Below are 25,665 nucleotides of genomic sequence, written 5' to 3'. Positions count from 1 at the left end.
TTACTTCTCCATATCAAAGTTTATTGCCGACATGCATGTAGAGATTTGATGAAGTACAAAAATATGTCTTTTATACAAACTTTTTTCTCATCTCTGTACAATTAGCCAGGTTTTTGTATTAGATGCTCATATCCAACAAAGCAGCTTACAACAAATCCTGCTGGTTTTCAACCATTTTTTACCATCACATCATACACCATCTATTTTCCAGTTGTAATATTCAGCAAATCAAATACATTGTTAAACTGAGATTTTTCCCATATTTTTTGAATTATAGTAAAAATGAAAACTTAAGTTGAATGTTCATTAAATGAAAAATCGGTTGTATTATGAAAAACATTAGGTTTTTCTGTAAGACTCAAATTCCCAATTCTTCCTGGTTGGTTGATTTCAGGCAATTATAATTGTGGGACCACCTTGCAAGTAAAAAATAAAAATCATGCAAAATCACATTTTACAAAGAGCTCAAGATCATGCTTCGTATGGTGCTTTCAGTCCACAGAACATCTATGAAGGGGACAACTTTCATAGACAAATGGGACAAGTCCAACAGCCAAATGTGAACACTATCTTGATAATGCTTCAGATAATACATTACTATCAAGGGTCTTACCTAATAAACCTGCATATTTATATCCAATAGTGGGTTATGGTCACCCTCAAGTAAGACGGGATCACAAATTTGCCTTCAACTTCAGCAAGGGCTGTGGAGTTCACAAAATACCATTTTCTCATGAACTACTGACACACTATCAACTACAATACTGCTTTTATACCCAGAAATTCACATTGAGGTGGGAAAAAAGCTAACATCTCAAAATCTCATTACATGTATTTATTTATTTTTCTCAAAAGGTGGTGGCTAGCATTGCCTCTAATGCATGTCTATATAGAATTTGTGTTAAAGCGGGGCTGTTCAAGAGTGTGCAACGTTACAAAACGTTCAGATGAAGATCTGATTTCCTGTCATGTTGAATTTGGACTCATGTCAGTTCTATTCAACACATTCCTATCTGCAACATATCACCTTACTGAATGTACTCCTGATCAGAGCTGGTATCGTTCCACTAGATGGACGCTCTACTGGTGTTGTCCCTGTAATGATGGTATTATATTTACATACTGACCAAAAGTCTGGTATGGGGCGATAAACAGTTGGCCTGGTCCCAGATCGATTTGTGCTGGTCATTGTCAAGGAAACAGGAGTTGGCAAGTCTGCACAAACAGAACTGGGATCCGGGTAATAAACAGATCACTACAATAAATCATCATAATGCACGATTATTTGTGTAAAAAATAGAACTATGCAGAGTCAGTCTCATTATTAGTGTAGCTTAAATCGACCACGAGTGTGTGGCAATGGTAAAAGAAAATATAAAAAGAGATCTTTAATGAACATGGCTGATGGAGAGAAAAAACTGCAATGGCGGCTCAAGTTTGAATGTTTGGAGAAACAAATGAAACCAGAACACTTCTTGCTTAAAGCTAAAAATGGAAAATAGATTTGATGCCTGAAAATGGACAGTGAATAAATAACAAAATTAACATACATGAAATTGAGGAAAAAGACAATATACAATGAAATAGGACAAAACTGACTCAAGTTTCTACTCGTGATCAATTTGGATATAAATAGGGTGAAGGTCTAAGCAATGCGAATACCCATAAAGATGGGCAAGCTTATGTGAACAGATGACTAATATTGTTCACGAGTTAGTAGCTTAGCAACATTGGCAGCTATTTGACAAACTTTGCTAACAAATGACAACATTGCCATCTGTCTAAAGTAAATTTGCCGACATAATGGCAAACATTTTTCGTACTAAATATCTTCCTACTTTTGCAATGTCATCGTTTATCAAGGACACTAGTGTACTTTAGACGAGTGTACTGCAGAATGATTGGATTGATCACGACGTTTGGCACCACTACGGCACCGCCAGCAGAGGGAGGCTTGAGAATGTGCATAACGCTACAGACAACCTCACGGTTTCTCTATGAAATATTACACTATTCAATTACCACTATCAACACCATAGTAAGTCTTTCATGCTCAGCTACTACAATATAACTTACAACAGCTAAAAGGGAGAGCTACTATGATCATCACGGTTTTGTTTGATTTTAAACTTGGCTACGCACTAGAGCATTCACGACTAAGACCGGGGCAAAATGAGGGATGCCCATCTTTCATAGCGGACACATGCAGTCCAGCCAGTCTTAAAAAAAGCCTGTATGTTCTCAGTGTGTGCGAGCAACTGAGGCAGGCAAGATAAACAGATTGGGAAGGATGGTTAGTTTAAGGATCTGCACTGACTCACTGGGCTTCAATAACGTGGCTCTAGTCGGCACCTACCACTGAAAAGGCCCTGGCTTAGTCTAATACACCCCTGGCCCAAATCACACTTATCTACACAATGACAATCATTGGCATTACCAGTCACTCAAATTCATGCCCAATACCTGTCTCACAATGAAGATGTCACAGGATAAAACGGGAAGTTGAATACCTGGAAGTTGTTCAGTGGTGAACGAGGGGGAGGTATCATTTCCTTGGCTAACAATCAGTTAAGACGGGCCATGATTTCACCCCCCCCAAAAATGATAGTGTCCACGTCGTGATTATTAACCAAAGATGCCAATTAGAAGAGCAATAACGGGAGAGGATCAACATTAAACATCTAATAAACGTCACCCCATCCAGCTCTTCCAGGTACTTGACACCTAAATGCAAAACAAATGGGGGTGAGAGCGAAAGCAAGAAAACAATATAATCTGCTAGACTTAAAGACAGAAGTAGTCGATTTGGCCACCCTTTGATAGTTAGCATTTTCAATGTAGAATAGATAGGTTAAAATGCTACTTATTAGTCATAAGGGAAAAAGCTTATTCATATTCCACATTCCAAACCATTATGCACCAAAACATAGTAATGCTTTCTGTCTATGGTGACAACACTACCCCGACAATTCCTTGTTTTCCGAGAATGGTGGACATGGTTTAAAATGCACACAAAAAAATAAAAGTAAAGATTGAGAGAGGTAGATTTGAAGTCTTCAGCTTAGAGACGGGACTAGTCCAGATAATTTTGGTTATGAGGAAACTAAAGAGAGTGAATTACATCCATGATCAAGTGATCTTAGTTTGGAGAGTTGAGGAGAGGGAGGTTAGAGGAAGGTTGCTACATGGTTCTTCTGGCCCTGTATTGCTCAGGGTTTTCAAGAATAAATGGGGGTAGGTAGGAGGGCGATGGCCAGGTCTCAGCAGAGAGAAATATATAGGGGGGGCTTTTCCATGTCCAAACACACACGCGTGTCTGGTATCCCCCTGGCCTGTACGAGCCCATATGTGCCCATAGCTGGCTGGCTGAGCCCATATGTGCCCATAGCTGGCTGGCTGAGCCCATATGTGCCCATAGCTGGCTGGCTGAGCCCATATGTGCCCATAGCTGGCTGGCTGAGCCCATATGTGCCCATAGCTGGCTGGCTGAGCCCATATGTGCCCATAGCTGGCTGGCTGAGCCCATGTGTGCCCATAGCTGGCTGGCTGAGCCCATGTGTGCCCATAGCTGGCTGAGGGGTGGGTTCAGTGGGAGCCTTTGGTTGAGATCTTCAGATTCTCCAGACATGTCATTCCTGTGCACACCACCGACACCCAGACTTGAAGTGTGAAAACTATGAGAGGTTGTCAGGTGAGTGATCAGTTCTGCCCCCCCCGTCTGTTCCCACTCCACCTACCTAACTCTCCACAGCTAGGGATCCCTCTACCCAAGGGAGGGTCGGGCTAAGCTCCCATAGATACTAGTTTCAAGGTACCTTCCCGACCCAACCCTTGTCCCCCACCCCACTTGTCCCCCAGAGGGCAAGGTGATGGGTGAAGGGGCTACTTCCGGAGGAAGCGCTGGGCCAGGATGGCTGCGTCCAGAGGGCTGACGGGTGTGGCATCGTGGCCCAGGCGCCGCACGGGCGGGATGGCGCTGAACTGGCGCTTGGCGAGGAAACTGGCCTTGGCCTCGTGAATAGTGTTCTTCTCCTCGGCCAGCAGCAGCTGCTGGCGCATGTAGTTCTCAAACTCGTACTGTGACGACTCCTCCGTCATTTTCACCTGGGAGAGAGAGACAAATGCTTATTAGTTAGTTACACACTGGGTCGTGTTCATCAGGGCAGTGGTTTTCAAAACTCTTCAGTGACCCCCAGACATTTTACAATTTTGTTATTGATTAGTTTAATCAGGTGTACTAGATCTGGTATAGCTCAAACACATGAAATGGCTGGGTGTCCCTGAGGAGAGGTTTATAAAACCCTGCATTAGAGGACATGGAAAATGTCTTAAGACATTCCAACAGGTTGGACCAGGTCTACCAAGTGCAGGTAGTCCCTTCCCAGTTTGTTGTCTTCTGTTTGGTGCCCACTGAACACGACCCTGCTGTTACACAGAGATACTGTGACACAATAAACAAAAGTTAGAGAGCCTGGTTAATGATCAAGAGATCAGCATCCTTGTCAAAACAGAGCTGATTAACTTACGCCACCATTCTCATTGACAGGGCTGTAGTGGAGGAGGTTGAGAACTTCCAGTTCCTTGGTGTCCATGTCACCAACAAACTAATTTGGCCCTCTATACCAGGCGGTGTCAGAGGAACGCCCTAAATTGTCAAAGACTCCAGCCACCCTAGTCATAGACTGTTCTCTCTGCTACCGCAAGGCAAGCGGTACCGGAACACTAAGTCTAGGTCCAAGAGGCTTCAAAACCTCACCTACTCCCAAGCCATAAGACTTCTTTATTAGAACATGTAATAAAATGGTTACCCAGACTATTACACTGCTGCTACTCTGTTATTATCTATGCATAGTCACTTTAACTACCTACATGTACATATTACCTCAACTAACCGGTGTCCCCGCAGATTGACTCTGCACCGGTGCCAACTGTATATAGCCTCGCTATTGTTATTTTACAACTGCCCTTTTAATTATTTGTTACTTTTATTTATTATTATATATATATATATTTTTTAAAATGTCTGCATTGTTGGTTAGGACTTGTAAGCATTTCACTGTAAGGTCTACACCTGCTGTATTCAGCACGTGTGACAAATACAATTTGATTGTGATTTGAAAATACAGCTTTATGACTGAGAATGTTTGTCAAGCCAGACTTGTACACACTTTTGTATTTCTTACAACACCTTTAGATTTAAAAAGACTGGATGCAAATGTGATGAAAGTGCTTGCCTCATGGTGGCACTGTGAGAACAAACACCAAGGCACCAGTCAGTAAGGGAGGAGCATTTGGCTCTGTTCCCCAGAAGGCTTTGGGTGAGCTGAAGTTCTGAGGATTAGCCATGCACTAATGCTAAAGGCTGAAGGAGGGTCAGGGGGTTGTTGACCACAGGGATCTCACCTCCTGGAGATGCTCTGGGTGGCTGACCTGGTCATCGATGTCCGGTACAACCTGAAGAGGACCGGTCAAAGAGGATACCGACTGCCTACAAAGCACACACACAAAAGACAGTTTATCGACACAGCAAGGGTTGACTGGTGATTCTATTGTGCAGCGTTTAAATTAAACTATTACGCTATGTTGCACCAAGCTAAACATCTTGATGGCATTATAGATGATATTCTCACACCAGATGAGAGTATATTGTTAAGCACTTTTTCAACCACAAACCACTACTGCCAATATTTACAGTTCTCTCCCTGTCCACCAGGAGGCCGTGACTCACCATGAGGCAATAATGCCGCTGAGAGACTCCAGGACCTCGGCAGCAGTCAGCCTCTGCTGGGGGTCTAGCACCAGCAGCTTCCGTATCAGACCCACAGTGTTCTCCGACACACGCCCGTCCCTGAGGGGAGAGGGAGGAAAAGGAAGAAAGAGAGGGGGAGAAAGGGGGAAGGGTTATATTTATGGCCTTCAGTACCAGAAGGAAAAACTGTTAAATAATACATAGGAGGAACCAACAAACGCATGGTCCTCTGTAGCTCAGTTGGTATAGCGTAGCGTTTGCAACACCAGGATAGTGGGTTCGATTTCCCAGGACCAACTGTATGTAAAATGTCACTTTGGATAAAAGCATCTGCTAAATGGCATATATTACTATTAGTTCAGAACTTCTACGCAAGTCTTCCAAAGTCCTTGAGTAGACCAACTGTCATAAGCATCATTGTAGAGTCTTCCAATTCACACCAACGCAGTATAAAAAGGGCCTTGAGCAATGCCTGTGTGGCGCTGTATGTAGCACGCAACACTGTATGGGGGTGCATGGAACAATAATGCTTGTGTGGTTTTGTATGGGATGTGGTACTTCATTGGTGGGTGGGTGGGGTTGTATGTTGACCTACTCTGGGATGGAGTACTCTGCAGCCTTGATCTTGCGGAATAGCTCCTGAGGTATGCTGTCGTAGAAGGGGAACTGGCCGTAGAGCATGGTGAACAGCACCACGCCAAGGGCCCACATGTCACTGGGCTTTCCATGGTATGGCCGGCCTGCAAAGGAAGACGTTGGATTCATTTCAAATGTTTCATGAGCTTGGTCTCTTTTCAATTGGCGACAGCCTACATGAGATTACTGTTCTGAACAACAACAAAAATTGCGCAAGTTTTTGTCAAACGGCAGCTAAGCATCGACAATATTGACGCGAGAATAAGACCCTTGATATTTATTGGAAAGGAGCATCAAGCACATTATACACATATACACATTACACACTTTCACCATCCTGTGAAGTTAATCATTTATTTCATCTGTAGCCTAATAAACTGCATGCTTTTGCGTGCAGTCATTGTGGGAAGTCAGTGGGACCAAACAACGTCGTCGCCCGAGTCCAAGTTATCAATATGTTATTATATTAATGAGCATAAAAGCATTTCAACCAGCATTTCTCACATCATTTCTGACAAAAAAAAAATTAAATGGTATTTTTTGTTTTGTCGACAATTGGAAAGTTTACCGTTTCCATCAGGCCTGTTGTCAGACACAGTGTCACATGTTCTCACTTAAAACATTTGGATGGAAACCTGGTTAATGTTCGACGTTTTGCAACTGAGAAAATGACACTTCCTTAAAAACATGTTTTGCATATAGGCTTACATATCATGTAACAGTATGGTGCATGTACATACATGCACCAGTACAATCACTCAGATCTTAATTCAACCACAAACATCGTTTGTTGTTACTCCTCAACCCACTGTCCTCCTCTAAAACCATACGGAAATACCCAGAATATCTCATTATCAACCACGTAACGAATGATTAACCAATGGAACACAAGCAGAAGACCATGTGACTATCATCTCTCCAACTGCAGGTCTAGGCTTATCTTTCCCAAAAACTTCCCAACCACATCTGGCAATACCATACCGCCATTAAGTTAAACCTATGAAACAGTAAAAGCATGATGAGTCAGAAGCCAGTGATGGTAAGGGAGGAGCAATGAGCATGGTGCTCTGCTTTAAGAGCAGAGGCAAGTGTTGTTATAAAGAGGTGGCGGCAGTTGCTTCCCTCCCTCCGCCCATGGGGCAATAAAGGTAATGCAGTTGACACACACAGAGGGGGGAGGGCTTTGGAGTAGTTTCCCTCTCGGTGAGTCATCAGTGTGACTCACTAGGAGGTCAGTTTCATTCGTTCCGCTCATATATGCAGAGGTATTGTGTTTTAAATGGAGAGAGGGGAAGCAAACACCAGACAAATCTGCTCTTTTCACACATTTCCCGCCAATTGTGTCTAGACCGAAGGGCTGAGAATAACTTTTCAAATGGTTAGAACCTCAGTGTATGCATGACGTTCCTGCACAAACTACCGAGTGATGGAATATTGTGTTCCGTCTCTGCAGCAAGCGATTAAACTAAATAGCAAAATGTAGCACAGTAGCATGTTTGCAATAAAAACCAAACAAATCAACACATACCATAATACATGGCTTATCACGAGAGAACATCATGCAACAGATGATCAAGGTAATAAATGGAGAAAAAAAAAGCGCCTTGAGATACTTTCAGCCACTGTCAGCCTGCACTAAACGTTCCAAATTTGCAAAATAGGCGGCGTTGCCTAATAACCGGAAAAACCAACAGTGGACTGCCAAACATTACGCAAGCCTCCTGACTGACTCGCAGATTCCCAGCTCGACCCAGATTAAACTAGACTGACCCTTCTTTTCAACAGAACAGTAAAATATATAACAGGAGCTTATCAGTCAAACCACATTACAAAAATAACATGTGAATTACCCTTGGAAATCAATAGGCCTACATGATTTGCATCCTCTTGTTACATAAAGTAAGCATGGAGATATGGAAGTTTCAATTGAACTGTTATGCGATTGTGTTTGGCAGTCAGTCAGTAGCATTCGTGACAGACTTATAGAGAACTTCCTTCTCCTTTCCCCTTCACATGCCATCTGTGCGTTTGTGTGTGTGTCCTCTCACCACTCAGTACGTCAGGACTGATGTAGGCTGGACTTCCTCGCTGGTCCTTCAGCAGGTCGTCCTCACTCACCAGGTGCTTGCCCAGGCAGAAGTTGGTGATGGTAATCCGATGAGTTCTAGGGTACAGAGACACCAACACACAGCAGGGTCATATTCAGTAGATGAATGAAACTGAGCAAAAGACCAAAATGCAGCACAGTATGCCCTAATGCAGGTATTCCCAAACAGGTGTACAAGTACCCGTAATGCTGTCAAGGGCACGCCAAATAAAAATGTGATTCACATGTTATGTTTAGGTATAAACAAAAATAAAATTCTCTTCACATTTTCAAAAAGTCCATTTAAACATTCAAACAGCCTGAATAGCCTCGTTTCACTGTCCAAAATAAAACCATCTAGTGTTCAGCGAAATAACAATGTCAAATACATGTAGTCTAGTCAAATAATTAACATCCAATCACATTAAACAGTCAATCTCTCGCGGGAATTCCACTAACAGTCCGTATGTAGTCAAAACGTAGCTGCTGTTCATTCCGTTTGCGCGAAAATTTATAAAATGGTTAAAAAAAAAAAAGTTTTTAAAAAAGATTTAAGGCCCGCGTCCATAGAAGCGTACCACCAGCTCTAATGGTAGTACTGCTACTACAAGCAGTATTACCTGTCGACGACAAGTTGTTCTGCTTCCATGAGCACATCCAATGCTAGCATCAGTAATTCTACATTTGTTGTTAGCCCAGCTGGCATGGACACCGACAGTTGCGAATCTGATTTAGCCGAGCTGCATCAATTCCTCCACCGAACAGACAGGGACGTTGGACCATTAAAGAGGCGCAAATATGATGAGAACTACATTGATTTGGGGTTCACTTATATTGGGAGTAGTGCCCTTCCTCAGCCACAGTGTGACTGTACAGTATACGCAAAAGTACTCACAACACGAAAAATTCACTCGTGCGCAGACATTTAGAAACAAAACATAACCATTTGAAAAATAAGCCCTGGGAGTTTGGATTGGATTCTCAGCCCTCACTAGCATGAAAACTAAATACAAGCACAGACTGTGGAAAATTATTTAAGACAGACTCTCTCCAAAAACCCAATATTGCAGTTATGTGCATCCGTTCAAGCACACCCTTCTCATTAACCTGTGGCGAGTCATTCACAATTTGATGAACAACAGGTTTTATATGCAAGACGGCTAAATAAAAAGCAAATTTATATTATTTGTGCCCTGGTCCTATAAAGAGCTTTGTGTCACTTCCCACGAGCCGGGTTGTGACAAAAACTCAATCATTATGTTTAATAAATGTATTGTATAGTGTGTGTGTGGCAGGCTTCCAATGACGACAAAAAACAACATTTGAGAGTGCGCTGACCATGGTGCTAGAGGGGGTACGCAGCTGGAGGTTGAATGTTTGAAGGGGTAGAGGACTATAACAAGATTGGGAACCACTGCCCTAATATGACCCAGGAAACTCCACTCCACTTCACTTACTGATTGTTAAAGTTGGCCTCATCATCACACAAAAAAATAAGTGTTTGGTAGGCCTGGGAGACAAAGGGTGCTTCATTAAATAATAAAAACAGATGCTGGCTGACGTGGGAGGCATAGTTCACTCACTGCTTAATTTGACCATCACAGTTCTGACCATAGCATTATGGACTCTTTTGCATCATCTTAAAAGAAACCTAAGGAAGTTTAAAAGAAACAAGACAATACGATCACCACCACCAGTTGAAGGGACAACTCCAAACCAGGAGGACAGTGATAACTCCAGACAGTCTGGCGCTCAAGCACCGTTGCTAGGGACATCATATTGGTTTCTGTGGAAACATCATAGGCCTATCAGATGTTTGCATGAGTCATCGTAGATAAACTGTTTGTGTGTGTGTGTGTGTGTGTGTGTGGGGGTGTGTGTGTGTGTGTGTGTGTGTGTGTGTGTGGGGGGCAGGGTTTAATGGTAGGTCTTCATACAGTATCTCTGTCCTTTCCAGAACATGGAGAGAAAGAAGAAATTTTAAAAAGGCTACACTGACAAACATGTGAGTCAACCTGTGGTTTGGGATAATTATCTCGATGACTAATCCTGCATGCCATTGGGTTGACGAATGTGTATGCAAAGCACATAAGGAAAAGTGCACACACTGGCTTAAGTCCACCCACACACGCAAAGGTTACACAATCACAACTGCAATTTAGCACCATGGTCTACTCAAGATCATGGTCTCACCCACATCCCGTTTCTCCAAGGACCGAGGTCAATGCAGCTTCCCCTATTCTCTCTCACTTGCACACTGTATGCAGTTCACATTCTGCTCAAACAGACAGAAGGCCACATTTGGGCTAAGGTTAATTGCTGTGAAGAAAATGCCACATTGTAAAAACATTTTTGAAGAGGAAACCTTCGTCTACAGTCTACCATCTGAGGCTGTTCAAAATGATTTGTGAAAATGAGCCGTCTATAATGAATTCACAATGACAGGAGGTGACGCTTGAAGGGCTCTCGATAAAAAGCTACTTTATGAAGGGGGCCTTTCTTTTGCCTGCATGCATCACACAACTGCGGTTGCTATTCTTACTCTGTATCCTCTCCATGAATGAGATAGCGTGTACGCCTCGTGAGAGGGACCCTTAGGACTGGAGGGACCAAAAGAACCACACCGTCTCCACTTTCTGGTCATGTGATCCCAGGAGACAGGAAACCAGAAACCTCCACATCCCCAGTGACTCCCCCCATCCTGCCCAAAATAACTTGACTGATGGGAAAGGGGTTGAATATGGCATCCACTGGCTCCACATGAAGCTCAACAAATTGCACAAAAAAATAAACTACAAATAAAAATAAATTCAGCAGCAGTGTCCCTCAATTGAAGCCATATTTGAGATTTAATTTTCAGAAAAACAGAACAGTTTGGTGAGGTCAAGGACTTCTCTCAAACATTTTGGGGATTTACCTGTGCATGACTTTTGTCCCATCAAACACAATTTACATGATAAAAAAGTGAACTTCGCTTTCCAGTTTTAAACACAGATGGACTTTGAAAATCTACTAAAAGATGTTCCTATTTTTGTAATGTTGCTTTTTTACTTATTTGTGAACCCGGCACCATCAACCAAACCCTTTTAAAAATTTGCGAAGTTTATTTCCAGCATAAGCAAACTCCTGACAATGATACAGCACACTGAGCTTTGCAGGACGGGGAGAAGTTGGAGGGAAGAAGATTGTACAGGTGTAAACTGATCTTCAGCACAGTCAGTGGGGATATATGCAGAGATGTTGACGTCACCGTCAAGTGTCAGCTGACTGACTGCATGCTGACAAACAAGCACTATTCGCAACTCAGTCTAAAGACTGTGCAGAGAAGGGCGAGAGAGAGCGGGATGACCTGACAAGTGCAGCCTCTAAATTCTAGTTTGCAATCAACCAAACATCTTACAAGCCTAAAGTACACCCGCAATGTAACAGTTAATTTAAAAATTACTAGCCTACAAAACACCAGCTGGCAAAATGCAATAACAGCCTCATTCCATCCATTTCAAGCAGATAAATTACCTGAACTGCATTTCCTGATGGAAACAGGAAATGCAGGTACATTAAATGTTGGCATTCAATTTGTTTCTTTTTTGTGTCTAAAATTAATTGTGTGAGAAATGGCAGCTTTTACACACAAATATTTATATGATAGTAATCATATAGATGTAAACTTGGATTCACATGATTATAAGCTATGTTGTGTCGTCCTACCACTAGGACTGGGGAAAGCATGGAGTTTATTAGGCAACAGCTGAAATAAATTATTAACTTCACAGGGTGGTAAAAGTGCACAGTGATCCAAGTTCAAATATGGGGTGCTTACATTTGTCCTGTTTCACACATGTACAAGTGTCTGGTGTAAAATGGTTTGTTGCATATCCCAAATCTGGGTGAGGCCTTCCTCCATACGTCTCTATCCATCCAGCCCCCATACTGTATGCATGCACACTCAGCGAGGACACGTGAAACACGCAGAGCAAAGGCGAAAGATGAAAAAGGAAGACAATGACAAGGAATGGAAGAAAGGAATCATGAAAAACAGAAAAAGGAGTAACGAGCAGAGTGTGTGAGAAAAAAAAAGGCTTCTGACAGAGGGAGGGAAAGTAAATAGAGGGCTGGGTGTGTGTGTGTGTGTGTGAGAGAGAGAGAGTGAGTGAAAGACGTGTGTCCATGGTGAGTCAGCCCTGCGCTATGGAGGGCCTTTGGCAGGCCTCTCCTTTTGTCTCCAGCTGGGACAGTGTTCCACTCGTCTGCTCCGTTCAGCAGCCCCACCGGCCAGAACAAAACACTTTGTTTCATCACCACTACGGCTGCCGAATGGTGCTCACTAGGGATGCACGATTAATATAAAATTGCGATATTGACATCCACGTCGCAAGAGGCTGTGATATCGTTCTAGATTCACTATAGATGGGTTAGCTGACAACGTCACGAAAACGATGTGCACGCCTCCATAGTGCAGAAGTCAGCGTGTTGTTGAAATTCTGGATGGCCAGATTGCTAGAAAGAATAAGAAACGGCCATGTGGGGAATCGTAAGTGGCTTGTTTCATCTTATTGATACAAAGTCTTGTTTTTGAGGTGTTTTGACTGATTTCATGTTAATGCTAATATGGCAAAAAAATAAAAATAAAATATAAAAAAAATCACTAGCTAGCTAACCAATAACTAACAATGTATTTGAGAGACAATTGCTCATGGTGCAAATGTTAATAAACAGATGAAATATAGCTTACATGTTGTCATTCCTAAGCCAACCCCTTCTATTCCCCCCTCCATAGTTGCGCACGCCTTTATTTTGTTGCTAAACAACCAACCAATCTATGCATGCATTGACTGAACAGAAAGCTCAACAGTTTTGTCCAAACATGAAGGATGTAGCTATTCACTTATATAAAAATCCACATTTTCTATTATTCATTTGTGTAACTTGCTCTCTGCAAAACACACATTTGTTGGTCTTACCAAGCTGCTGAATTTAGGTAACTCCACTGAGATAAGGCAAATCTGGCTAGCAAACATTTGCTCTAATACAGCTTGGTACCAGTGGGAGTAGATCAGCATTGGTTGTACAACAGCTTGTTCTTAAAATCAGGGAGGAAAAGATAAAGAATATTAAATTCTTTGTGAATGTACCGATTTAAATCTAATTAGGGTCCCATGGGAAACCCTGACCAACACTTTGGTTCCTACTGTCATACCAACTCCTCCCCTTTTCCCATTAGTTGTCATACCAAACAAAACTGCATTCCAAGTGCCCACTGTATTCCAACCACATAAATAGAATGGTCATTCTAAATTGTGTGATGGCAACAGCAGAGCCAAGTGTTTTGATCTATACAGCTAAAATAAAATATATGGTACAATAATTGCACTTTGATTTTTTTTACAGGGCTCACCATTACAGACACAGGCCGGCTCAGTTCCCAGTGTGTACAGCAGTGTTTCCCAGTCCTGGTCCTGAGGATCCAAAGGGTTGACCACTTTTGTTTTGGCTTAATTCAACAAATCATCAAGCCTTAAATTGACCCGGATTGGGATGCACTGCTGCACAGTATGTTCGTGTATAATGGGGGGGGGAGAGAGAAAGAGAAGGAATTGAGGTAGTAAACACTTCCTTGCAGTGGCTAATATGATTTTAGGTGATGTATGGGCACTAGTATTTAGATATGAATGTATATGCATGAATGAAACCCATTCAGACCCATGAATATGCCACATTCTCAATTGTTTAAGTCTACACAGACATACTATGAGCACATGGAGTCAAGAGGAGGAATTGAAAAAGCCTGCACTCTGTTGATCAGTTACAAAACAGTCACTAGCATACTCCTACATTTCATAGGCTCAAGATAACAGGTAAAAACACATTCACTGTAAAAAGAAAAAAAGAAACCTGTGTCTTTAAAAACATACAACAACAAAAATAAAGAAATCCAGCAGGGCTTTGAGAGGCTCTGGGTGCACAATAAGGCTGGGATTCGACAGGGACCTCGCAATACGATATTTAGGTGCCGATACGATATGTATTGCGATTCAATACTGCGATTTTATTGTGATTCAATGCTCCAAACATATCTGCTACAGAGGGACAAGCGAGAGGATGAGTAAACAAGTTCTGATCAGCCATGGAAATAAGTGCTGAAAACAAATAGTCTCCCTATTCACAAAAAGGATAACTAGCTATGAAGGAAAAATGCTTCCGTTTTGGTGCAGGTACAGCAAACTACAAGAAAACAATATTGCGAAGGTCAAAATGATACAATACCGTCAAAAATAATATTTTGATATGGAAAGGGGGTTCAACTGAAATGTGTCTTCGATATGCAACTATTGATTTGTTCCCAGATCACTAGTGCACAACCCCCCACCGTTCTCACTAGCATGCACTCCGTTCACACAAACACTCCGTGCATATGTGCCCCGATCACACGAGGCATTCAAAAGTTTAAAAAATAATCTTCTACATGCATTTTGTTGTTGCAGAAATGCCTTTTTGAAAATGTGAACTTTCTTAATAAGAAACTTGTATGTAACCTGTAAATATATATAAAATGTGAAATCACGAAGCGGTTTCGCCCTGGAGAAAATACAGAATATTGTCTAGCCATGATTGGTTGAGATAAAGGGTGTGGGTCATTCCCAAGAAAGAGCAATTCTGTCACTCGAGGCTTCCCTGTCACATGGCACGTCCTCTCTGCTACCGCAGATATTTGTAAACTCCTTAGGATTAACTCATTTTCATCAATGACATGCAAAGTGTAGCTACAGCTTTAAATAACAGAGTGGTCCTGAATACAGCTGCTGGTCTCGACACAGCTCTTTCTTCTGTGGCAAAAGCAGTCTGCTTTAAAACAGAGTGGGAAGGATATATATATTTTTTTATGTCTGTCATGAATCATATTCTAACAGTTAAGAGCTTACAGTTAAAACCAAGAGTTAGTCTCAACTGTATAAAAAAAGTAATTTACATTGTTAGCTAGCTAGACAGTTGCATACAGGTAACATAATAGGCGGCTAGCTAGCTGAGATGCCCAGTTGCATTCTGCAGTTAGTCGATTGCTGATGTGCAAAGCCATGACGATAATATGCATGTCAGTTTATTATGTTTAACTAGCTAGCTACCGAAAATAGCCACTGTTGTGCAAATGCTAATTGACTAGCAAGCTAATCAAACCCAAGTTAAGTGACAGGGACACATTAAATGGCTAAATAACTAGCTATCTACACATGTTCAACTAGCTTAATTACTAGCCTCGTTTAGAATTCGAGAGTGAAATAGTTACTCGTCTCTAACGTGTAGGCTCAGCATTCCAGAACAGTCCCATTAAAAAGTCAGAATGATGAACAAACTTTATTTCAACTTACTTTAATGGCTGTCCACCAATGTTGTCCTTATGTCAGGTAATTTGATGCAAAATATCCACAGGGAAGTGTTATCAAACCAACCTTTAGTACGCCGTCTGTATTTCCAGTTGTTATTTTCAAAACAGATGCAATTCGCACATTAAACACAAACCCCAAACACATCCAGCTGATTGTGAGGGAACGTGTCAAGAGGACAACATTCCGGGTTACATTTGGTTATTGTTTACAGTGTATCTCGTCAAGAGAAAATGCAAGTGACAGAAACTACCGGCACAGCAAAAAGTCAGGTAAACATCACTATCCTGCAGATACACCATCTCCACCTCCTATCAACAGCATATACAACCGGTAAGTGTATAAATATAATTTAATTCAACATTCTGGCTTGTAGAGAATATTGCATTGTTTTTTGGGGCGACTTCAGTCAGACAAAAAAATCCGTGGAGTAACCATGGTAAGTCTGTTTAGGCAAGATGAATACCATATACATCTAGCCTACTGCTAATTGTCTTGCAGACATTACAATGCCATTGTTTGGCTGGAAGCTGGTTGTGTGTGTCCAGGGCATTTTAGTAACAAGCAATAGTTTTTTTTTAACCTATTGTTCTGGAATTTGTCTTTCAGCAGTGTAAGGAGAGGAACAAGCAGCACTTCAGGTATTTTTTCTTTGTACTTGAGCTTATTGCTTGGGGTTCAAAGAATGTTATTGCTGGTATGCAAGGTTTTAATGCCTCATCTATTTGTGTCTGCCTTTCTCCTTTACAGCTTAAAATTGTCTGGAGCCTGGTGTTGTGGCCACGGAGCTTTCACTCTGATGGAACTAGGTTGCCGCTGCTGCGCAACAATGATGTCCTTCCTCCCAGAGATGAGCAAGCATCCCCTGGACTGGACACAACCAGGCAAAACATATTTTTGAGAAGATCAGGACTTTTGCAATGAAAAGGCCAGACAATTACACATCCTGCTCCAAAGAGCAAGAGAGAAATATGTTCAGTTTGTTCATAACTTGAAAGTCACTCAAACAATCTCATGATAAAAGCCTAGATACTGTTTTACCTAAGCCCAATTTTAGGCTACTACCTTTAGCACTTGGAAGTTAATAAAGTATTTTAATCTTGAAATATTTTCAGTCGCGTGTTGACGTGAATTCTTGGTTGGGTCTTAAGGCTTAACGGGTGTAAAACAAAGCAGCACTGTAGTTCAATGTAAAAGTTTTTTTAAATTACAACAATAGGCAATTTAATACTGTTAATGGTTTGCCTAATCAGGAAACTTGGTGAGATAATGTACAGAGAATTCATTTGGCAATTCGGTGAAAGTATTCCTTTTCTAAATATACGTTTTCCAAGGATTAATGTGGAGCACGTGAAAAATTGCAGCTAAATGTTTGAATGCCCTTCTCCTAAACGGGATATGTTTATTTCTCCAACTACAGTGTATGATGTACCATTTTGAATCCCATAGTCTGTACTTTTATTCAATGTAAAACACAACCTCAAATTTTGGAACATAAGACCGAAAGGGGGGTGTTTGGTAAGGGGGCTTTATGGATAAGGAGCTGGCTGCATTCTGCAGGGCCTATCAGATTCCGGCAGCACAACACTGTGACCTGATGTGCACTCGAGCCAGAGTTCCAACCATGTGCGGTTCCACCCCCCCCTCTCTTCCAGAGAGAACAAAGTAAGAGGGCACGTTCTTCGCACCCTCTTTTTCCTCGCCAGGTTCCCATCACTGCCTTCCAAAACCCGACCACAGGGAATGAGTCACTGACTCGTACATGAGAGGGGGGGGGGGAGAAAATGTAGAGAGCAAGAGAAAGAAAGAGGGGTGAAGGGGGACTGGGCTGGGATATCTCGCTCTTCCTTGAGGCTGCGAGGACTTGACCCTGCTCGGGTTGAAGGCCAGTTGCACACCGGATACACACTGGATGGGGCATCTCGCATGGTTGAACCAAATATGAAAGCGTGACTGAGTGCTTACCGTTTGTTCAGCACCATGTTTCCAAGCTTCAGGTCTCGGTGCACAATGTTTTTCTGCAGGGCGAAAGAGGTAGAGACGAATCAGATATGTCACTATCAGACTGCTGTTGAATGAAGCACTGGTACAAAAGCAACTCAAGTCAATGATGTTACTGCTCTATAGGAGCGGTTTAGCTTGGATGATGACTCATCGGAGGGGCTACATAACAAAAATGTAACAACATTTTGACTTGTCTGAACATGCCCAAGACTTAAGTTGGAGACCGTAAAGAAAGCACACTTACATAATACATCTTTCAAAAACAAATTGTCAAAGCTATGCGTCATCTTGGCTCGATGACTATACAGTCAAGTCAGTGGCCAATTACTTGATCATGAAGGTCAGCCTGTGAAGGCAATAGGCACTGACCAGATAATCTGATCTACAAATCATTAAACTTCCAAAACAACTGGCCATCAGATAATGAAAAGTCTGGGAAATCTGCAAAGTACATAGCAGACTGAACCCTAGTCAAGGAGCAGATGGAACGTTCAAAACAGCTACATTGTAGTCGGACTGAGTTGAATCACTGATCTACAAATCCCCTCACATTCCAAATAATTAGGCATACGCATTGTGATCATGATTAGCGATTCTGCGTCTCATTTTCCTCAAACGTGCTGTACGTGTTTTGTTGGTCGGACTCACCTTGTGCAGGGCCTCCACCACACGCACCACGTCGTAGAAGATGACGATGGCCTCGCGCTCGCTCAGCCGCTTCTCCTTGATGACGTAGTGCTGCAGGTTGATGAGGTCCGCAGTCTTGTCGCTGAAGTCGTGCGCACAGAGGCAGTCCAGCACCAGGCAGATGCGCTTCTTCAGTCGGCGCACCTTGCCATTGTTGGCCTCCGGGTCCTCCACAATCTCGTACGCCCGGTCCTAAAGTGGACAGGGAAGAGAGCGGGTTGGTTAGGGTGATTAGAGAGGAGACTGTATCCTTTATCTGTGCATGTTAAAATCTGTTGATATGGGTAGAGTTCAGTAAGCACAAAACAAAAAGCCACGAAACAGAATAAAATGTTGTCCAATAAAACGTTGGTTTTCTATTGCAAAACATTTTGCTACGGTGTGCCATGAACAATACAACTCTGAGGCATCTCTTTAGAAGCATGTAAGAAATAATATGGATTCTGACAAAAGACGTGACAATTGAACGGCACCCAAATCGTATGCGTCATAAGCCATCACCTCTTCCATTGCCGAGTGAAATTCCACCCTGGCTTCAATCAGCTATGAGAGAGAGAACAGTGGAGGAAATGACAGGGCTCAGTGATGTGTACAACCATCCCATCTCCAATGTGAATAGAACACAGTCTGGGGGGGATTTAGATGAAAAACAATTTCTCTATTCACCTCAGAGCGAACCACTGTCCCCATCCCCAATGGTATTGGTTTGTCCAGATTTAGATAGAAAGCCTTTAGAGGCCCAGCTGAGACAAATCATTATTAACTGGTCCGCTTGGAGGCGGAACTATAATAAACCAATCAATACCGTTGTTGAAGCCTTGAATGAATCACGCCGCAGCCTCACGGCTCAATGTAGCTATTTTAGGAAGAGCGTGTCGAGGAGGAATAGGGTTGTGAAAGAGAGGCGACAGATGGAACAATAACAAAGTTATAAAGATATGGGAAGGGCAGGAGGGCTGAGTCACTGTGAGAGTGGATGGCTGGGAAAGTGAATGCTAGAAGAAGAAAAAAAGGTGCTTCAATATCTCTACAGAAGTATCTCTAAGCTCCACTGGACTTGGATCGTGCAGTGCGGTTGGTAGGGAGGGGGTGTGACTAGAATGTTTTTCCCTGAAGGGGTGTCTTTGGGTCGTTGGTAGAACACTATGCAAGTCTCTCACAGAAAGAATAATGTACAATCACAGTAATTCAGTACAGGTCTGTGAAGTTCTCAACATTGAAAGACATTACAATTGGCTGCAGTACCAAGCGATGTACCTGAAAGTCTGTGGTGCACCAAGTAAACTCTTGCTATTTACCTGGAACAGGCCATGGTGGTGCACCACTCCATCCTGGTTATGGAGCAGCGAGAGGAGGGAGTACTCGGTGTGCAGCAGCATCTTCCCCTGCCTCTCCTCCTGGGTCTCCCCGGTCGCGTCTCCCCGCTCCTCCAGCGTCAGGATCTACAACAGAAAGCAGCAGCAAGGTCGTGTTCATTAGGAACTAAAAGGAAGAAAACTGACTGAAACAGGGAGGGCCTACCTAGATTTGTCCAATAAGAAACACTTGGTTTTTGGTTTCCCATTCCAAAACATCTTACTACTGTGTCCCCTAATGAATTTGACCCGAGGTCACGAGCACAGACGCTCTGGGACTGGGGAGAAATCCCTGAACAATGAACCACATGAAGTCGTCACGCCACAACAATGCCTAAAGAAGTACCATAACAGCTGACCCCAGCAGCTGATCTAGGCCTTGGGAAAGAACTTAGGAAGAGGGGCTTTGAGAGCCAGAGGGGACAAAACAGGCCTGCATATTTGGCACATCAAATCAAATTTTATTTGTCACATGTGCCGAATACAACAGGTGTTCCACCTTACAGTGAAACTCTTACTAACAAGCCCTTAAACAACAATGCAGTTAAGAAAACGTTTTTTTAAATGATAATTAAGTATTTACTAAAATAAACAAAAGTTTTTTCATGCTGGTTTCATTTTATCCAGCGCAAAAACACGTCCCTACATACTACGGTCAACACACTCGAGGCAGGCCACTTTTTCACTCCTCCTCCTAAAACACCTTGTGTGTAAAACAGATTATTGGATTGCCCCAATAAACAAATTGCCTCTACAGTTTGTCTTCCGCCCAAGCACGAGCAGGCTGCTGCACTCAAATAGGGCCGTAAAGAAATAACTGAACACTAACAAAGATGTCTGTTTAGGAAGGTCAAAGTTTCAAAAGGCTATTGGGACACTGTAGCTAACTAGCTATTGTTTGAAGACACTAACTCATCTCCATCAAACAGTGAAAATAAATAATTCAAAAGAAACAGTCTGAGTGTGTCCACTCACCTTTAGCTGGTAGAAGTCATCCGTCCCATCCTTCCTGGCCAGACACTGCACGATGCTTGGCACGGGCGAGTTCCCCAAACGAGGCCCTGTAAGGAAGAAGTGGCAACAGCTGCATGACCAAAAGGTAAGGAGTGTGTGTGTCCTAATGCAAACCATTAGGAGGCATGCAAACTTCAACCCCCCTCTAACATAACGTTATCTTACACGTCATCTAGCAGACAGCAGGAGAACTTATGCTAACGTTTAACAAAGTTAAGTTGACATTTTCTGAAAAGATTGAAACAGCAACTTTATTTAATAGATTCTGAGCCATCTACCCAATGTAAAAAATTCTTCACATTCTTGCCTCAAGCTAACTGAATCCCCCCCACCTCTTTCCTAGTTTCCTGCGCACACAGTTGTAAGAGGCCAACCGTTCCCCTTTTCTGCCCCTGCGTAAACCCCATCTCTTACCCAGGACAAAGGGACCTGCCCTCTTGGCGTTGCTTCCAGCTATTCCAGGACAGAGGAGCTTGCTGGCCCTGCCTGAGGTCTCTCCGGCCCCCCTCTCCAATGAGCGCCGCTTAGACATGCTGGAGCTCTGCAGGAAGAACACAGAGATAAAAAGCTAATCAGATAACATCAGATCAAGGTAGGCACATTAAGTGGTGTTGGGACAGAAATGTGACCAAAGGGAAGCAAAACTCTCAAACTGATACAGTCTTGATGTTCTTCCAGGCCACTAGAAAAAAAATACATCTTGAGTTGCATAATTCCAGCACTAAGACTCTGACCAAAATTCTGTCAATGTGTCATACAGTAGAAAATACATTAGTTTCAGGGATGATTGAGAACTGCATGACTATACCTGGGTCTCTCCAGAAGTTCTCTATTGACTTGGCTAATGCAGCAGACGGTCTTGTAGTATGAGAGAGGAGGGTTTAATCCCGCCCAACCACGTTAGAAAACCGCTCCCACAAGTTTACTAACACAGTGTGAATGGCTAGCCATTATAGGTTCATTCAGATGTCGTCTCTGGTGAGAGAGATGGCACCTCAGCTTTAAATCTGAACAATGTGGCAAGCAAACAAAACATCCATGTACTGACATTGAATGACAAATGCCTCTGCAGAACACAGTAGGATTACTGCAACATCAAATCCTGCAAGAGTGGAATTCTGGTGAAATGCTAAAGATGGCAAAACATGTAATGGGGCTAGGCTGAATGCTATTTTGCGCATACATGCTTTTTCATTTTATCCTTTGCAATTACTTCCTGAAAATCCTGCTGCAGCTCTTTCACACAGGCGGTGTGAAAGGAAGGCACGGAAAATTGTTAGACTCCAGCCACCCAAGCTATAGATTGTTCTCTCTGCTTCCACACAGCAAGTGGTACCGGTGCATCAAGTCTGACACCAACAGGATCCTGAACAGCTTCTATACCCAAGCCATAAGACTGCTAAATAGCGAACAGAATGGCTACGAGGACTGACTGGGTTAACCCTTTTATTTTTGCACTGTCTATACACACACTCACAGGACTCTCCAACATACATATTTATACTGACACCACACATATGCACTCAGCATTTATGCTGCTGCTCCTCTGTTACTGATATATCCTGATTGGAACTGACTCTATATAGCTTCTCTCTGACATGTTTAGTACTACATTGATTTCTGCATTGTTGGTTTGGAGCTTGCAAGAAAGGCATTTCACTATACTAGTGCACGTGACATTAAAACTTGAAACTTAATCTGCACTGGTTTGCGGTTCTCTAAATCTGTGGCCTAGGCTATGTGGTGAGTTATAACCATTGACAGTAAAAGGATATGACTTCCTCTCAGAAGACAGTTTCCCATAAAAGGTTGGGCTCATGGCTTTTTTCATGACAGAAAAATAAATACCAACCCTACCATTTCCGATAAGGAACTGAAGGCACATGCCAGGGGAACCTGTGTGTGACACATCGTGACATCTATTTACAGTAACATACCTACCTCTATAGGACCTACAGTATTCTATCTTTGAGAGGTATTTGATTTTTTGCTGCCTGTTGATAATGAGTTCCTAAGTGATGAAATGCACTCTGTTTCCCATAACAGGAAAGTAATGCTCAGAACCAACTGGGGGGGGTGAATCACTCAGTTCAGTCACCCCAGGGTTATCATGGAGTAGGTTTTGTCAAAAACGCTAAAATGTCAGAGGAATGACACCAATAAGAGTGCAAACTGACATGTCCTAGAGTGTAAAAAAGGAGGCATCGTTTCAGAGTGAAAACAATGTGTGACTTCCTGTAGTGAAACTGCAGCACAAAGGTGATAGGTCAATGTGTCTAAAGACAGGATTGTGGTGACAGTAGATCTTTAGTGGACACATGCCAGTACAAGTTCAACCCGACTACAGATGTTCCAGACGGAGAAGATTCGGGCTGATAAAAGTGGGAGCATAGAGGGCAATAACAATTCATTTGAATTACCTGCATGAGTAGACATTGGAAACTGACACACACCCAAAAAACTCAATGCATTACTGGCAACACTAGTCAAAATGCTCACACATTAGCCAACACAGCGAAGCCACGGAAAACAAGACATCTTTCCATTTTGAAACTGTTCCACCATGGGCCACAGTTTGGCTCCGGTGAGGACAGGACAGTTTGCAGCAGTCAAAGTTGGCCTACACAAATTCTCACTTCTATGAGGATTTTTTCAGATACCAAAGAGCAGACTGTCGTAATCATGTCTTTCACCATCTCAACCAGTCATCAATCACCCAGGGAGTCTTATGAACAGTGCTTTTCATGACACCCAGTCACATGTGCAACTGTAGGAGAGCAGCATATTCTATCAATCAACATACCATTTATTTACACGAGTCGGCTAAACTAAATGTTAGCCATTGCAATTTGCAAAGATGGAATGGTACACAGGGTATGCTGCTAAAATGACTGTCCAACAATAACTATTATTAACTGAATCAGAGCCGACAGGTTGTGATGTGCATTTCTACAAGAGCACTGTACTGCCCTAAAACCATTTGACAAAACAATTACCTTACTGTAACGCATGCACCTTAGGCTTGCCTGAAATGGGCAGCTCACAACATGACATCAGATTAGTTTGGCATTTGATGAATGTAAGCCAACTACCAATAGTTCAAGAACCAAAAGGTCAAACCACCCGAGGAAAGCACAATGCATTGGCAAGAATAACTTCAGCGCAATGGCATGCTAAGATGCAGTTTTATCTGATGCTGACTGTACTGAGAGAGTAGGAACATAGCCTACTGAATCATATCAGACACAAGGCACCAGAGAGAATCTCCCACGCTGAACATGCACTCTTTAAATAGCTAGAGAGCACACACGGCCACCATAGATGACTGGAGATCCACTCACGTCCTATTTTAGCAGCATGAAGCAAGCATTTCACATTGTGCTCTGTTGCAAAACAAAATAATTAGCTAAAGCACTAGCTAAAGGAGCCGTCTCTAAATAAATCTAATAGAACCAAATATCAGTTTTTACACGTTCATACCTGGAACCTAGGCCATATCCTGATAAATAATTGAATAATAATAGTCCAAGCTATCACAATGTTGTCAGAGGAGATGCTTCATACAAATCACGTGTGGTCGATGTTGAACAAAGGATTTCTTGACTTGAGGTTGCACAAGTCAATCACACTCTATATCGGACATCATGATAAATATACCTAGCTAGCTCGTAATGGGCATGTTGATGTACCTGGATGAAACCTCAAATGCCTTCTGCGCTCTTATGGTTACCTACCATCTTGCAGCTGGCTACTTATTGTTACATTTTGAATGCACTTGGCCATACAAGGTCACCAAAAAATAACTAGGGACATAGGAACGACGACAGCATGTTGCAAGGGGGTGTCAGTTGCAACATTGTATCAGGCGATCATTTGAAACGAATGAAAAGGAGCACACATCGCAGGGATGCAATCCCCCAAGTGTAGTGTACACGACCCCCTTTTGACTCCTACAACGGACGAGTGCCAACAATCACCATTTGCCCACAAGCCATTGAGTCATCCTGATCTTGTGTCATGACATGAGTAAAATCTAACTAGGTACCATTTATAGTACCGACAACCCACGAGCGTTTACAAACGAGCCCCACGCCCGAACGCAATGTTGTAGCAAAATAAGTTCTCAAACGAATACAAATTAGTAAAACACAGCGCATATACAGTGCATGGGAACAGTGGTTATGTTAATTACAAAATAATGTACGATACTCGGCGTCAGCGAAACTGTTAGGTAGCCTAACTAACGTTAGCTAAATCTGCTAAATTCCATTCGGCACGAGCAACCCAAAGCTAGCCCGAATTACAACAATGCACACCGTTCACACATCGGAACGACCCCAATGATTTTCGGTTTTCAATTTACCCATTGTCTGCTAAAAAAAATACACATTGTGCAGAACGGGGAGTCCATTTAAACAAAGTACATGCTAGCTACTACTAACGTTACTACCGCTAGAGCAAGCTCGTTCGCCACCTCGCTCACTCAGGTCTTTTTTTTTCTTTAACAACTTACCTCGAGCTGAAAACGCCGAGGAAAGTCTGCGTTGTAATGCTACAGCATGGACATTTCTTTAAAAGTATTTGTTCGGTGCATACGCAGTTTGTTGCCCCCAACCAAAGGAGACCGTATTTGGAGGGTTGATATCGCGCAATGTTTGTTTTAGCCACTATTACCGAAATGACCACTCGGGAACAGCTTCCATTCGTCAGCTTTCTGATCGCATCTTTCCATAGCAGCGCCACCTGACAACGGAA

The 25,665-nt window shown here is 42.6% G+C and overlaps 1 protein-coding gene across 1 annotated transcript; it reads right to left on the bottom strand.

The window, feature by feature from the left end:
* LOC112223085 (serine/threonine-protein kinase 40) lies at positions 1 to 25,665 on the bottom strand. The gene is made up of 11 exons (XM_024386043.2): positions 25,424 to 25,665; positions 21,325 to 21,451; positions 20,872 to 20,957; positions 19,840 to 19,983; positions 18,503 to 18,733; positions 17,816 to 17,868; positions 8,434 to 8,549; positions 6,345 to 6,489; positions 5,729 to 5,848; positions 5,404 to 5,488; positions 1 to 4,104 (listed from the first exon to the last, which is right to left on the bottom strand). Exons 2-11 carry the CDS (start codon positions 21,440 to 21,442, stop codon positions 3,883 to 3,885), a joined length of 1,320 nt encoding a protein of 439 aa, XP_024241811.1. The 5' UTR covers positions 21,443 to 21,451; positions 25,424 to 25,665; the 3' UTR covers positions 1 to 3,882.

Source organism: Oncorhynchus tshawytscha, linkage group LG23 (genome assembly GCF_018296145.1).
Source record: "Oncorhynchus tshawytscha isolate Ot180627B linkage group LG23, Otsh_v2.0, whole genome shotgun sequence".
Classification (NCBI taxonomy): Eukaryota; Metazoa; Chordata; class Actinopteri; order Salmoniformes; family Salmonidae; genus Oncorhynchus; species Oncorhynchus tshawytscha.
Note: the sequence above shows the minus strand (reverse complement) of the source record. Positions and strands in the feature narration are given on the sequence as shown.